Consider the following 15,052-nt stretch of genomic DNA (forward strand, 5'->3'; position numbering starts at 1 on the left):
CGCCCCGTCAGGCGGCGCACGGTGAACGATCGAACGTGGGAGCGAGTGACCGAGTGGCCAAGTGGAGGGAGGTGGCTCAAGTTACAGCTAGGGTCTGGAGCAGGGGTGGGGAGAAGCGGAGAGTGAGCAGCCGGATAGCAGGGTGGTGCCGGAAGTGAGGAGCGGGCAACAATTGGCCGAGGGGAGCGGAAGGGTGGAGCAGTGGCAAAGTCTGGATCGAGTGGCTGAGGGAGGGGGGGGGGGGGTGGGAACAGCAAGGCTATAGCGTGTGGATTGGGTGAATGGGAGATTGCGGTAAGGAGGCGGGGTGGGGGGGCAGAAATTCACAGTTATTTCCTCCATAAACTTCACAGTGTAAATGTTGACTTTACCGTCCCATAGAAAGTTGCTTTCCATTCCAAATTTCAATGGCAGCATCATACCAGAGATCTTTTGTCTTTGTCAAAAAAATTCAAAATAGTTGAGCAGGAGATATCCAAGAAATTATACAAATAAAGCAATGGCAGGAGGGAGCGAAGAACTGTTGGGGGTGGGTTGGAGGCGGCGATGGCAACCTTTGAGGGGATTTTCATGTTGAAGTTGTTTTTCTGTGATAAATTGAGCAACACCAATTTTAATTCTGGCAGCTGCCTGAACGTCGCAGACAGCGATGTTTCAGTTGAAGAGGCTGCATTTGTGCATGTGCTAGTATTGCGCCACCTAGTGTTTGTGTTGTCAGCAAACACTGCCTTAAAAAAAACCCATCAATCTGACGATATCATCCTATCACCTCATAATATATAATCTGGGGAATGTTTGTGCAACCCAGGGCATATGACAGAACATGGAGAAACACCAGATTTGGGATACATACCATTTTCGGTAGTCTTGCAAATGCTGAAGATGTTGCTGAGGATACAACTGGAGAAGGAATGGTCTGCATTTCCCTCCTCCCTTTTCATTAAACACATATTGTGCCTTCATTCTGCTTAAGGGATTTTTTGTAAAACCATTTTATTAGGAGTCTTTCAAGAAATGATATATTTTTGTTTACAATAAATGATGGCCTGGGGATCGCGGCCTACAGCACTTACTTTCCAGGAGATCAGCGGAGAAGAGCAGACCTGCAGGAAGAACACGGAGTGGGAAGCTGATAAATACAGCCCGAGGATCGTGGCCTACAGCACTTACCTTCCAGGAGAGCAGGAGAGAGGAGCGGACCTATGGGAAGAACACGGAACGGGGAGCCGATAAATACAGTCTGAGGATTGCAGCCTACAGCATTTACCTTCCGGGAGAGCAGTAGGGAGGAATCCAGGCACGCCTGAGTTTGAAAACAAAGTGAACAATGACATCACGGGAAAGCGGCAAGATGATTGGTTGGTGAGTAACTGCTGTTGGGGAATATCTGTAAAGAGCTGGGTTAGTACATTACTGTTAGGGTGCGTGTGTAAACAGCTGGTTTATCGGTTCTCAACAACTGGCAGACTAAAAAAGAGTAAAAATTAAGTATTAATAATAAGGAACAAGTGAGTAGCTGGTGAGTATTTGTTTGAGTAAGGTTTATTTTAACGAGTGAACTGTATTGTTTTTTAGCAGGATTTATCAGTACTAGTCAGGTTTTATTAATTCTAAGTTGTTGTAGTTTTGGTAAGGTTTTTTTTAGCAGTAGTGAAGGGTCAACTAAAAAATAAAGAAATGGTAGGGGTGCTTCAACCTTGAGAGTGCACCTCCTGTGCTATGCGGGATCTCCAGGATGCGTCTCGTATCCTGGAGAACCATTTGTGCAGGAAATGTTATCAATTGCAGCAGCTTGAATGGCAACTGGTGACACTGCGGTGCATTCGTGAGGATGAGAGCTACATGGATAGCACGTTTATAGATGTGATCACCCCACAGTTTAAGAGTATGCAGGGAGAGAGGGAATGGGTGACCACCAGGCAGTCAAAAAGAATCAGGCAGGTAGTGCATGGGACCCCTGAGTGCATCTCACTCTCCAACAGATATTCAGTTCTGAATACTAAGGAAAGTGATGCTTCACCTGTGGAGTGCAGCCAGAGCCAAGTCCATGGCACCACGGGTGGCTCAGCTGCACAGCAGGGGCACGGGTACAGGGAAGACTGGAAGAGCCATAGTGATAGATGATTCGATAGTCAGGGGAACAGACAGGCGTTTCTGTGATCGCAGACGTGAATCCAGGATGGCGCGTTGCCTCCCTGGTGCCAGGGTTAAGTATGTCAATGAGCAGCTGCAGAGCATCCTGAAGGGGGAGGGTGAACAGCCAGCAGTCGTGGTCCACATCAGAACTAACGACGTAGATAGGAAGATAGATGAGGGTAGTGCAGTTGATATGGTCTACATGGATTTTAGCAAGGCTTTTGACAAGGTCCCACATGTCAGACTGGTTAAAAAGATAAAATCCCATGGGATCCAGGGAACTGCAACAAGGTGGATACAAAATTGGCTCAGTGGCAGGAAACAAAGGGTAATTGTTGATGACTGTTTTCACGACTGGAGGGCCATTTCTAGTGGCGTTCCGCAGGGCTCAGTGTTGGGTCCCATGCTTTTTTTTGTATATATTAACGATTTGGATGTAAATGTAGGGGGGATGATCAAGAGGTTTGCAGATGACACAAAGATTGGCCTTGTGGTAGATAGTGAGGAGAATAGCTGTAGGCTGCAGGAAGATATTGATGGTCTGGTCAGATGGGCAGAAAAGTGTCAATTGGAATTCAACCTGTGGAGAAGTGTGAGTGATGCATTTGGGGAGGTAAAACAAGGCAAAGGAATACACAATTAAAGGGAAAATACTTAGAAGTGTAGAGGTAGTGAGGGACCTTGGAGTGAATGTCCACAGATCCCTGAAGGTAGCAGGACAGGTAGATAATGTGGTTAAGAAGACATATGGAATCCTTTCCTTTATTAACCGAGCAGGGAGGTTATGCTGGAACTGTATAAGTGGATTGTTTTTCGGCCGGCACAGACACAATGGGCCAAGTGGCCTCTTTCTGTGCCTTAAACTTTCTATGATTCTCATGCACTTTTGCGTTGGGAATTTCAACAGAGCTGAAGAAAATCTGCAAACAAAAGCCACAAATTGCAAATTGCTTTTACCCCCTCTCGGGCGTGGAACTTTATTATTATTATACCCACCCCCCCCCAAACACAACTTGCAATTTAAAAATACTGAGCAGGATCAACTAAGGCTAACTGCACCCTCTCTGAAACTCACAGCACTGGCAGACAGATTGTCCCAGATTGAGCACGTGCGGGGTGGGAAAAGAGGGCGGAGCTGGACGTCGTGCGTGCGTGGGGAGGGTGGGGTTGGGGAAAAGGGGGCGGAGCTGTGCGGGGGAGGGGAATTAGGGCGGAGCTGCACGTCGTGCGTGAGTACGGGGGGAGGAACCAGAGGTGTACGTGTTTCGCGCGCGCCGTGGTTACGTGCGCGCACGCACGCACGCACACGCAGAGAGAGGGGGATTGTGGGCAGGAACGCGCGGATGCCCTCCAGGGAGAAGCGGCAGGCAGAGAGAGAGAGAGAGAGAGGGGGTGGGGGGAAAGGAAAGCGCCCTGTGACTGGTCCCAGGGATATTCCGCTGTCCGAAGGAGGAAGAGGTGGCAGCAGCGTATTTATTTATTACTTAAGTTTCTCTCTCTGGTGTCTCCCGGCGGCGATGAGCCGGGGGGCCGGCCTGTCGCTGCCGCTTTGAGGCCCCCGGCCTTAGCCAGTTGGCTGTTTTTTTTTCTATATATATATATATATATATATATATAATATAAATATTATTTATTACATCCTCCTCCCGTACCCCGGGGCTGCGGTGTGAGTAGAGGCCGCCGCACCGGACTCCAGTCCACCAACCCCCTCAACGTCCGAAGATGATGTGCGAGGTGATGCCGACCATCAGCGAGGACACGCTGAGCCCCCGGGGCTCGCAGTACGGCGCCGAGACCGAGGCCAACTTCGAGCAGCTGATGGTGAACATGCTGGACGAGCGCGACAAGCTGCTGGAGAGCCTGCGGGAGACGCAGGAGTCGCTGGCCCTGTGTCAGGCCAAGATGCAGGAGGCTTTCCACGAGAGGGACTCGCTGCAGCGGCAGCTCAACACCGCCTTACCTCAGGTAACCGGGAGGCAGCGAGCTAAGCAAGCAATTAATCACAACCCCCCCCCCCCCCTTCCTATAAACACACACACACACACGAGGTCTTTGCCCCTCTCCTCCTGCTGCTTTATTAGCAACAAGCTGCAGGCACTAAAAGCAGGTCACCTTTCTTTCTATAAAACGAAATCTTTTTTAAAAAACTTCTGTTCAAATCCATTAAGGGAGGTAGGGGGGGGGACCTCAGCTCTGGAAGCAGGACTTTTTGTTATCTTTCTCTCTGTTAAGAGTTAAGATTTCTTCTATCTTTCCAGCCCACCACCACCCACCTCCCAACGATACTTTGTGCAAAGATGTGACACATCCAGCTCAGTTTAGCCCGAGTTTGGAGTTCTTAGTATTTTGCAGCAGTTATTGTAAAGGAGGAACTGTGTTTGGGATGGAAAGGAATGTAATTTATTTCATTACAAAGCAGCCACCCTTCCCTCCCTCTCCCCTCCACACCCCCCCTCTCTCTCCCCCCCCCCCCCCCTCCACACTCCACACCCCCCCTTCCCCCCCCAAGGCCGCTTTTCTGAAGGGGATGGAGTAGGTCTTCATTTTCTGGTGTTGTGAGCATGATCCTGTGTAGGAACAAAACCTCTTTGTGCTTATGTTTTTATTGAACACATCAAATACAAGTGTTTGGTGAAGATTGATTTTGAATACTTTAAGATTGTGTGTTAAATATTAGCAAGATGCCAGGCTGACAGGTATTGTCAGCAATAAGATGTGTAGTAAGCTTGCCTCAGTGATACAGGTAGGATATAAACACACCTGCAAACTTTGGGCAGACTAGTTGTTCACTATTAAAGATGCACAGTTGAGAGGTTTGTTACTTGTTGCTCCAAACAAGGAGATTTGGTAATCTGACATTTACATCCAGTTACTTGTGCTGCTGTTCTTGCACTTGCATAACCAGGTTGTGAAGCTTGTTCCCAGTTTTTGTTGAAATGTGTTTGTATGTTTTGTAGAATAACTGGGGAGGAATCCAATATTATAGTAATGGACCAGGGAAACATGGGTTATCCTTCAAGTGGTTGGCAAGTTGGACTGCGCAGGTTACATAGAAGATATAGACTGCCATCTGTGGTAATGTAATCTGATTGGAAATGCATATTAAGTGGGTTAAAATGGATAATGCTAAATTTAAATACTGCATAAAACTTTTGTACCACGCAAACCTTTTCCAAATCCTAAAATAGCAGATTGTTCTCATTTACTGTTGTCTCAGTTCTAATTGTAATATGTGAATTTTGGATGTGGTTAGGATAGTCGTTTGTATTATAGACAGAACTAAATTGGTATAATGTATATGTTTAATAATTATGACTTCTATTGTTAGACTTGGTGAACTAAAGTAGTTTTGGTTCTAAATAGATCGACACAGGAAGTATTGCACAATTTCCACTTTCTAGAAACAGCTGATTTGTTTTGCTGTTCTGTACCTGAGTGTAATTATTTAGCTCTAACCAAGTGATACTGCACACACTTCCATAAAATCAACTCAGAGCATTCACTTTTATTGCCTTTTACAATTCAGCTCGATCATACTGAGGCCGTGGCCAAGTTTATAAGTTATGGTGCTGGGTCATTTGAAACAAAAACAAACCTCATCAGTAGCCTTCAGATTTTTCAGCATGTAAGTAGTTTCATACATCTTTGGAGTATAGAAATGGGAAGATGTAAAGCAGTCTGAAGAATTGTAGCACTGTGCCTCTGTCTTTGCTGGTTGTAACTGGGAATTGTATTTTAAGGATTATTGGCTTAAAGGTCCCCTCTTTTTCTATTTCAAAATGTAATCTGTCTGTGTAGTCCAGGATATGGAATTCATACATTCCTCAGGCCTAAGCAGGTATTACTTGTGTGAAAGGCAGATTTACAATCTCTGAGCAGTTCATTATTTTGTAAGTCTGGAACCTGAAAGAATGCAGTTTAGTGTTGTCATTTTTTAAATTATTTGCCATACCTATTTAAAGTCAGCTGGTATTGAAGGCAGCAGCGCAAGGGGAGAGCCAACTCTGTAACAGCCCCGACAACCAATTTTTTCTGCAGCACCTGTGGAAGAGTCTGTCACTCTAGTATTGGCCTTTATAGCCACTCCAGGCGCTGCTCCACAAACCACTGACCACCTCCAGGCGCTTACCCATTGTCTCCCGAGACAAGGAGGCCAAAGAAGGTATTGGTACCAGATTTAACTGCTTGCATGCTTAGACTGGACAGTTGTATTAAACTAACACGTTATGAGTAAGTGTTGGACTTGTTTTTGGTGCCAGAATGTTTTACTCAGACCATAATAAAATAACATCATAGCCTGTGGTGGTGGTATGTTTCATTTTGAAAGGGTAAATATTCGTGCACACAGATTGATCTATCATGCAGAACGTACTTTTTTGTTTCAAAATTGGGATGTAGTTTTATTTCCTCCTAAGTTGTTCCTGGACCTTGTGGTGCAGGGCTGCCAGAGGCAAGTAACAATAAACAGAATTAAACAAAGACCTCAAAAATATAGAAGTAAAAGGTTGTTCACAATAATATGGCAACAGTTGTTTACCATGGTGTACGTTGAATGAAAAGCTGGGCTGATTTTAAGCCTGTGATTGTTTAAAATGATGCACTGTCCCTCCTGGCCCTCTTTGACCCCTCTGCAGTGAACCACTCCATCCTTAGCATCTTCCTCCTCATCTCTCCTTTGTAGTTAATCTCTGGAATTCCCAATGCATGAATCTGCTCCTACCTGCCACTATGTAATTAGGATGTTTACAGTGGCTTTTGCTCCTGTCCCCTACATACTCGCCTTGCATATATTGCTGGATTTTATTGATTGGTACCCTTGTTCCCTTGTGAAATTCTGCCATTTGGGATCATTCCCATTTGTGTGCTGATAGTCATTTTTACCTTTCTGCTACCATCCTTGACTCCAGGAAAACCATGTGCTGCCTGACTGCTTGTCTAACGTCAAATTGTGATAGGCAAGAACTTTTTACATCTTCATCACAACCAAAACCACCCTGTTCAGCTTTTAACAGAAATTTACCCTAGCCCCTGATTTCATCTTTCTCACAGCTGTTTGCTTAGTCTAAACCAGATGGTTTACTGCAGAACACCTACCTTCATGTCAGCATCTTTGCCTGCTTCTAAAATATCCTGGCTGCCTCTGAACCTTCATCGATACCTCTGTTACCTCCAGGCTCAAAAATACCAATGCACTCCTCGCTAGCCTTCCAAGTTTATTCGGTACACAGATTATCTAATACTTAATCCATTATCATAACTTGTGTAAACTGCAAAATTTCCACGTTGCCTCTGTCCTTGCCAACATCCAATGGCTTTTCATCTCCTGATGTGTCAAATTTCAATCCTTGTCCTCATCTACAAGTTGTTCATGGCTTTGCCTCATCCTTTCCTGCAACCTACATACCAGTGTGCATTCTCTGTTCTTCAGTTCTGGTGGCAATCTCCCTCCGTCTTTGGTCACAAAGCTTTCATTGACATCCTAGGAGACACAGATTGAAGGTTTTTGGCAAGAAATGCAGGGGGAATATGAGAAAGGACTTTTTTACGCAGTGGGTGGTAATGACCTGGAACTCACTGACCACAAGGCTGGTGGAAGTGGAGACAATCAATGATTTCAAAAGGAATTTGGATGGCCACTTAAAGGAAACAAACTTGCAGGGCTATGTGGATCGAGTGGGGGAGTGGGACTGATTTGGATAGCTCCATGGAGAGCTGGCATGGACTCGATGGGCTGAATGGCTGCCTCTTCTGCCGTAAATGACACTATGACTTTTCAACTCTACTGCTTGGAGTCCAGTTTTGTCTCTTTCCATTTACTACATTAAATGTACAATAATTAACACTAAGTTGCAATTAAGAAAATATATTAAAACTCATCACAATGTTGCTAATAATGTACCCATCTAATAGACTTCCCAAGTTTTTGGGCAGTGATAAAGCTGCTAATGCACATGGCAGGTCACCATTGAATACTTTCTGTAAAGCTACAGAAAATTGCTTAATGAAGTGAAAATCAAGATAAGTTGCACAAGCAAAAACATCTTTAACTGAATCGCACAGATAAATGTATTGATAAAGTTGCAGTGGAACTACATAATACACTGACCTAAATTTTGTCTTTGTTAGTCATGAGATTCTTTAAAACGTGATGTGCAACCTGCTTTTGTTAATGGTCGTTGTTTACATAGATACAAGTTTGGGATTACTGGCTGACTCTGAAGTAAACAAAATGATAGTAATATATTGCTTATGGGCAGCAGATATGAGTCAAGATTGTTGTGATGCAAAAGGCCTATTTTGCATTAAGTACCAGTCCTTGGCATGAGTTACACAATATTTAGGTGTGACGTCGCTGAGTTTTATGTTTATCTTCTGTAGGCTATTATGCACAATTTAATGATGTGTTTGGAGAGCCACAAACACTTTTAAAAACATGTACTCTTGCATTTATTACCTCAGCTAAACTGCTCTATGTACTGGCTGCTGATGAAAATTGAAGTTCACTTTTGCATAATTGCCAGTCCAGTTTAATTTCTGCATAACAGTGTGACAAGTGAACATAATCTGCACTCTTAGGCAGTTATAATGCCAGGTAGGATAGTATCTTTTTAAAATAAACTTGAAGTCCCATTGCTATTAATCTATGGTAGAAACGATAAGTGCACACTCTGGTAGAGTTTATGCTTCCGGTTTTAACTGGTTTAACCGGGGTTGATTTTCCTCCTGGTGGAATATCACATCTTCATTTACTCTACCTTTGACAATAAATGTAAGTTTTGCATATATACTATACAAGAATTTTAAAGTAAAATGTAGGATAGCAGTGAACAAATTCTCTTCTGGCTTTTCTTGTTCAGTTGACTGCAAAAAACAAATTGGATGAGTGTATTTCTTGTATTGTGTTCTATGGAACAGTACTGTGCAGTGTGCATTCTACAATTTAGAGTGTAAATGTAATTGAGGTTGCACGTTGACAATGCAAAACTGTTGTCCTTTTGCTTGTGAAAGGTTATATGTATGAAAAACTGCTGTTTTGCATGTGGTACTTAAGTTCTCGCACCCACACTTTTTGGGATTTTCTTCTCCCTGCTGCTTTCACATGCGTTCAAATCCTCTGAAGAAGGAATTTTCCTCCACACAAGATCAGGGGGCAGGTTGTTCAACCTTGCCCGTCTAAGAGCGAAGTCCAAAGTACGGAAAGTCCTCATCAGGGAACTCCTCTTTGCTGACGATGCTGCTTTAACATCTCACACTGAAGAGTGCCTGCAGAGTCTCATCGACAGGTTTGCGGCTGCCTGCAATGAATTTGGCCTAACCATCAGCCTCAAGAAAACGAACATCATGGGGCAGGACGTCAGAAATGCTCCATCCATCAATATTGGCGACCACGCTCTGGAAGTGGTTCAAGAGTTCACCTACCTAGGCTCAACTATCACCAGTAACCTGTCTCTAGATGCAGAAATCAACAAGCGCATGGGTAAGGCTTCCACTGCTATGTCCAGACTGGCCAAGAGAGTGTGGGAAAATGGCGCACTGACTCGGAACACAAAAGTCCGAGTGTATCAGGCCTGTGTCCTCAGTACCTTGCTGTACGGCAGCGAGGCCTGGACAACGTATGCCAGCCAAGAGCGACGTCTCAATTCATTCCATCTTCGCTGCCTTCGGAGAATACTTGGCATCAGGTGGCAGGACTATATCTCCAACACAGAAGTCCTCGAAGCGGCCAACACCCCCAGCTTATACACACTACTGAGTCAGCAGCGCTTGAGATGGCTTGGCCATGTGAGCCGCATGGAAGATGGCAGGATCCCCAAAGACACATTGTACAGCGAGCTCGCCACTGGTATCAGACCCACCGGCCGTCCATGTCTCCGCTATAAAGACGTCTGCAAACGTGACATGAAATCGTGTGACATTGATCACAAGTCGTGGGAGTCAGTTGCCAGCATTCGCCAGAGCTGGCGGGCAGCCATAAAGACAGGGCTAAATTGTGGCGAGTCGAAGAGACTTAGTAGTTGGCAGGAAAAAAGACAGAGGCGCAAGGGGAGAGCCAACTGTGCAACAGCCCCGACAAACAAATTTCTCTGCAGCACCTGTGGAAGAGCCTGTCACTCCAGAATTGGCCTTTATAGCCACTCCAGGCGCTGCTTCACAAACCACTGACCACCTCCAGGCGCGTATCCATTGTCTCTCGAGATAAGGAGGCCCAAAAGAAAAGAAAAAGAAAAGAACTTAAGTTCATATTCCTGAAATAACTTGACTGACTCATCAATCTGGTGGTATCCCTCTGTACTGTATGGAAAAACATTAACGGTGCATTCACACTACAGATATACCTTTGGTGCAAAGCAGTTTCAGCTTTGGGCTAATGCTAAACTTTTTGAATGTACATTGCTTATGAAGGTCACATTCCTTAACAGAGTCTTGTTTTGCTTTGTTCTGATGTCAGATCTAGCCGTGATTCAGGCTACATTTACACTTTAAGAGCAGTTTTGGAGTGAAAGAAAACATTTTTTTTTAATAAGAATACACCTTCAGCAGTCATATCATAGACTCAGGAAAATCTGGGTCTGCAGTTCTGTTACCAGAATAAGGCAGCTGGATTTAGTATAAAAGCTGCTTACATTTCTACCCAAATATAACCCAACACTGAACCAAATAATTTCTCCTATGGACGTTTCCTCCTGTACCGACTTCAGCCTTCAATATGTTGGATCAACCCCTGTATGCTTTAGTAGCACTTATATACCACAATAAAAAAAACTGTTATAAAAACCAAAAATGCTGGAAATATTATACTCAACAGGTCAGGTAGCATCAGTGGAGAAAGTGTTAAGGTTTCAGTTCTGACCTGAAACATTAACTCTATTTCTATTGTGTAACAGCCCCGACAACCAATTTTATCTGCAGCACCTGTGGATGAGTCTGTCACTCTAGAATTGGCGCTGCTGCACAAACCACTGACCACCTCCAGGCGCTTACCCATTGTCTCTCGAGACAAGGAGGCAGAAGAATTTCTTTCTCCACAGATTCTACCAGACCTGCTGAGTACTTCTAGCATTTTCTATTTTTAAAACAGTTTCCCAGAATCCAGTACTAAAAACTTGTATATCTTACTATGAAAAGGGATTTTGAACTTTGCATTTTAGGAAAAATGTTTTGAATTTGGACTGAACCTTCAGGATTATTATGGAAAGCCATGGTCGTGATTTCCAAGTTGCCAATGTCATTTTAGAATTGTTAGCTTGTGCAGCAGTGAAAAAGTGGGAAAGAAGTAAGAAGCAGGAGAAAGGGAAATGCAATATTATAACCTTGTGACTCCAGACGTCACATAGTTTTAAATTATCGACTGGTTATACAGATAGGATTTCCTACACATTGTTGGCGTGGGGTCGCGGTGGGGAGACAGACTGAAGTCTAATGAAAGAAAAGGCAGGTGGGGTGTATAGCAGGAGGCATATTCAATGCCACCAGTTGTCTGCGCCTGCTTAAGTTGAAAGTCAACCCCACCTGTGAATAATAAAGCACTGACTTATTTGAATTTAATTTTGTATTTTGATTGTGCTGCATACGTGTTTAGTGCTCAGCTGGATGCCTGCATTGTATCTGAAAAATATCCCAAGGTATTTGAAGTGCGAAGTGAGTTAACCATGGAGCTGATTCTTGATAGTAAAAGTCTTCCTTTGTTAGAAAGTCAAAGAATCTGTTTACTCTGTGGATTAGATTCAGTTTGGGTAATGCTGATTCAGGCTCAATCTATGGTGCACTATTTTTCTGTTCAGTCAGTTCCAATGTAACTTGCCTTATAGCTCCTTTTTATATTGCAGTGCTATATTAATGCCACTGATACTAAAGCAAACTTGCCAGATTCCCTATAGCCAGGAAGACCCAGTTAAAAAGTGATTGAGCCGGCATCAGTAATACGGCAGTCAGCCTAATATAAAAGCAGCCGTACTCTGCCACTGATTTGAATATATATCTCTGATACAATAGTACTGGTATTGTGAAAGTGTATTTGTCTGCAACATATTTGATTGAACCTGCTTAAATCAATTTGGAACCAAGTTTGTAAACTGGACTTTATATCAAAATGCATAATGGTATAAATTAGCACAGTTTGAACTGGAAAACATTTCAAATCAGTAATCAAAATTTACTACCGTAGTATATATGAAGTCAGGGTTTTTTAAAATCTGGGTCTCCTGTCTTGACTCTCATCTTGTTCCCTATTTATATAAAGTTGGAATTTTCCTCTATTACACTGTCTTCTATTGGAAAAATTCATTGAATATTTAGGCTTGTTGCTTTTGTTGTCAGGAGAAAGAGAGCAAATCTCAGTGGTCTCCTGGCAGACCAAACATTTGGAAATCCTGTCTTTTTCAGGTAAATAGAAGTTCTTTCAAGTGAGTGCAATTTGGCTTAGATAGTGGCCTTGCGTCAGTTGATTTTGAAATCGCTGTCTTTGTGTTACGTATTTAGAGTAGTTTTTCACCAGTACTATTGTAAGGTACTGGGAAAAAATTCATTCCCAAGCTCAAAGGGTTAGACGGGGGATGTAGATGACTTTTAAAAAGCCTTCTGTTATATTCAAGTCAACAGCCGGTGTTTCTGGAGTTGTGCAGATGGCAGGAATCAATCTGTTTGCATGATGATTAACAATTTTCTCTTGCACAGATTTTTTTTGATACAGTATTGATGGAAAATTTAGAGCTGAGAGAGGCTTAGCAGCAAAAAGTTAAACAATTGAGAAAGCAAATCATCATAGCTAGCTCATATCATGAACCATGTAGTGTGTGCTTTTTTTAGACTCAGCTAGTGAATTTCGGATATGGGTGGTGAGCAGCAGTGACGAGTGATGAACATGCCATAGGCTCACATTGGGTTAGATTGCAGGCTTGCAGCAGGTTTTCTGAACTTACTTAAAAAGTTACACAGACTGGTTGGCACAAGTGCAATCCAGCTTGGAGCTTCACATTTTTTAGTTGACGGTATGCCAGGATCGGAATTACAACATTCGTAACAAATCTATTGCTAGCATCAAGTAAATTGTGCTCCTCTTTTTAAAAAAAAAACCCTTTTCTCTCAATCCTGTAAATTTAAAGTGATAATGTGAAACTTCACATTTCTTGAAATAATAAGCATGCAACAAAATATTATTTTCTCTTTTTTTTTTTCCCCTCCAGTTGACTTGGTATACAGCTGAAATTGAACATGAAACCTTCAGAATTGCATATCTTAATTCCAGGTGGTGACAATACCCACTGTGCCATCATGGGGTTGATGTAGATGAAGGAGTTGGAAGGATTTTTGTTTTTAATCCTTTTAATATTTAAAATAAGTCATTGAAACTTTGGATCTGTGCTAATTTGTTGTAAGTGAGGACAACTTTGTCAAGTGGTAAAGTTTGGAGGTCTATAACTGCACCATAGACCTGGTCGCTGCATAGATTGGCTTTCACTGATGATTTTAGTTTCTTGTATTACAATTTAAGCTGCCATTTTAATTTTAAAAATGGATAAAAGAGGGTAAATTATCAAACAAAAAGCATTGTTTTGAAGATGACCTATTTTCACAAAAAATAATTTTGGTTAGTATATTTTAGCCCCCTCACTGTTTACAAATGTTTTACAATTATTGCCCATCCATGTCAAATGTGATTGATCCTGACTGAATTCAACTTTTCCTCATTGAGTAAAAATTGTCTGTCATTAGCACAGTAGCTGTCCACGTACATAGCTTAATCAGTGGGATTTTCTATTGAGAATTTCAGTGACTTGGCTTGGATACAAAATGGTGCTAACTGTAGTCCTCTATTTTCAATTGCAGCTGTGGAAAGAATTTTTGGGATGTACACGGAATAGAGAATTACAGCATGCCATTTAAAACTATAACTAAGTTGCACTTTCACATCCTGTTGTAGAAAAGGGAAGAATGTTAGTTAAGTATAGCAAGCTTTTTGTTTTTCTGGGCAATTTCGGCACACGCGCTGGAGATTTATAAAGTTTAGACCACATGTAGCCTGTGACCCTGGAAATCTAGCGAAAGAAGGACAGACAGCTCAGTTTTGTTTTCAGTTGGATTTGTTTCCCAACTCATTTGAATGTTATGGGTCTAGTAATTAAGAAAGCACTGCCTTGTTTCTTATTGTCTCGTTAGAGGAAATAGGAACACCATGTTCTCTTTAATACAATGCAGAATAATAGAAGTGCTTATTTACATTTATAGATGGCCCACAAGCCTCCATTTTGGGAACCTAAACTGTCCACAAAGTTCTTCTGGATTATTAGACCAGGCTGCTGGATTATTGAAACTGTAACATAACCAGTACATGACTATACACATTTTTATTAGGGTTACAGATTTTTTTTTTGAGTTTCCAAGCTAACTGACATCCTGTCTATCTTTTGTGTATCTCCTTATATTGATGGATTATTCAGATCAGTCCTCTAAATTTGAAGTGATAGTGTGAAACTTCACATTTCATAAGATATTTAGAAATATTTGGCAGGATATTGTTTGAGTTTTAAACAAGTGCATGCTCCTGAAGGATGTAGAAATCATTTTTTTCACTTAATAAGTTGGCTGTACATCAAATACCATGTATGGATCGGAGAAGTTAGGACTGCTTTCCTTGGAGAAGGCTGAGAGTTGATTTGATAGAGGTATTCAAAATCATGAAGGGTCCCGACAGAGTAGATGGGGGAAACTGTTCCCACTCAGGAAAGGATCGAGAACGAAAGGGAACAGATTTAAAGTAATGGATAAGAGAAGCAAAAGTGACACGAGGAAAAACTTTTTCATGCAGCGAGTGGCTGAGGTCTGGAATGTGCTGCCTGACTGATGGAGGGAGGTTAAATTGAAGCATTCAAAAGGGAATTAGACTGCTATATGAAAAGGAAGAATGTGCAGGGTTGCG

General features: G+C 42.6%; 1 protein-coding gene across 7 annotated transcripts in view; it reads left to right on the forward strand.

Annotated features, from left to right (window-relative positions):
• The first annotated feature begins 3,459 nt into the window (after window positions 1-3,459).
• Window positions 3,460-15,052, forward strand: part of LOC137377160 (liprin-alpha-1-like) — a 160,615-nt gene continuing 149,022 nt past the window's right edge. For all 7 annotated transcript variants that reach the window (XM_068046550.1, XM_068046544.1, XM_068046547.1 and 4 more), the window contains exon 1: window positions 3,460-4,101. In XM_068046550.1, coding sequence (XP_067902651.1) covers window positions 3,859-4,101 — 243 coding nt within the window. In that variant the 5' untranslated portion in view covers window positions 3,460-3,858. The remainder of the gene's footprint in view (window positions 4,102-15,052) is intronic.

The sequence above is a fragment of the Heterodontus francisci genome, chromosome 14, assembly GCF_036365525.1.
Source record: "Heterodontus francisci isolate sHetFra1 chromosome 14, sHetFra1.hap1, whole genome shotgun sequence".
Taxonomy (NCBI): domain Eukaryota; kingdom Metazoa; phylum Chordata; class Chondrichthyes; order Heterodontiformes; family Heterodontidae; genus Heterodontus; species Heterodontus francisci.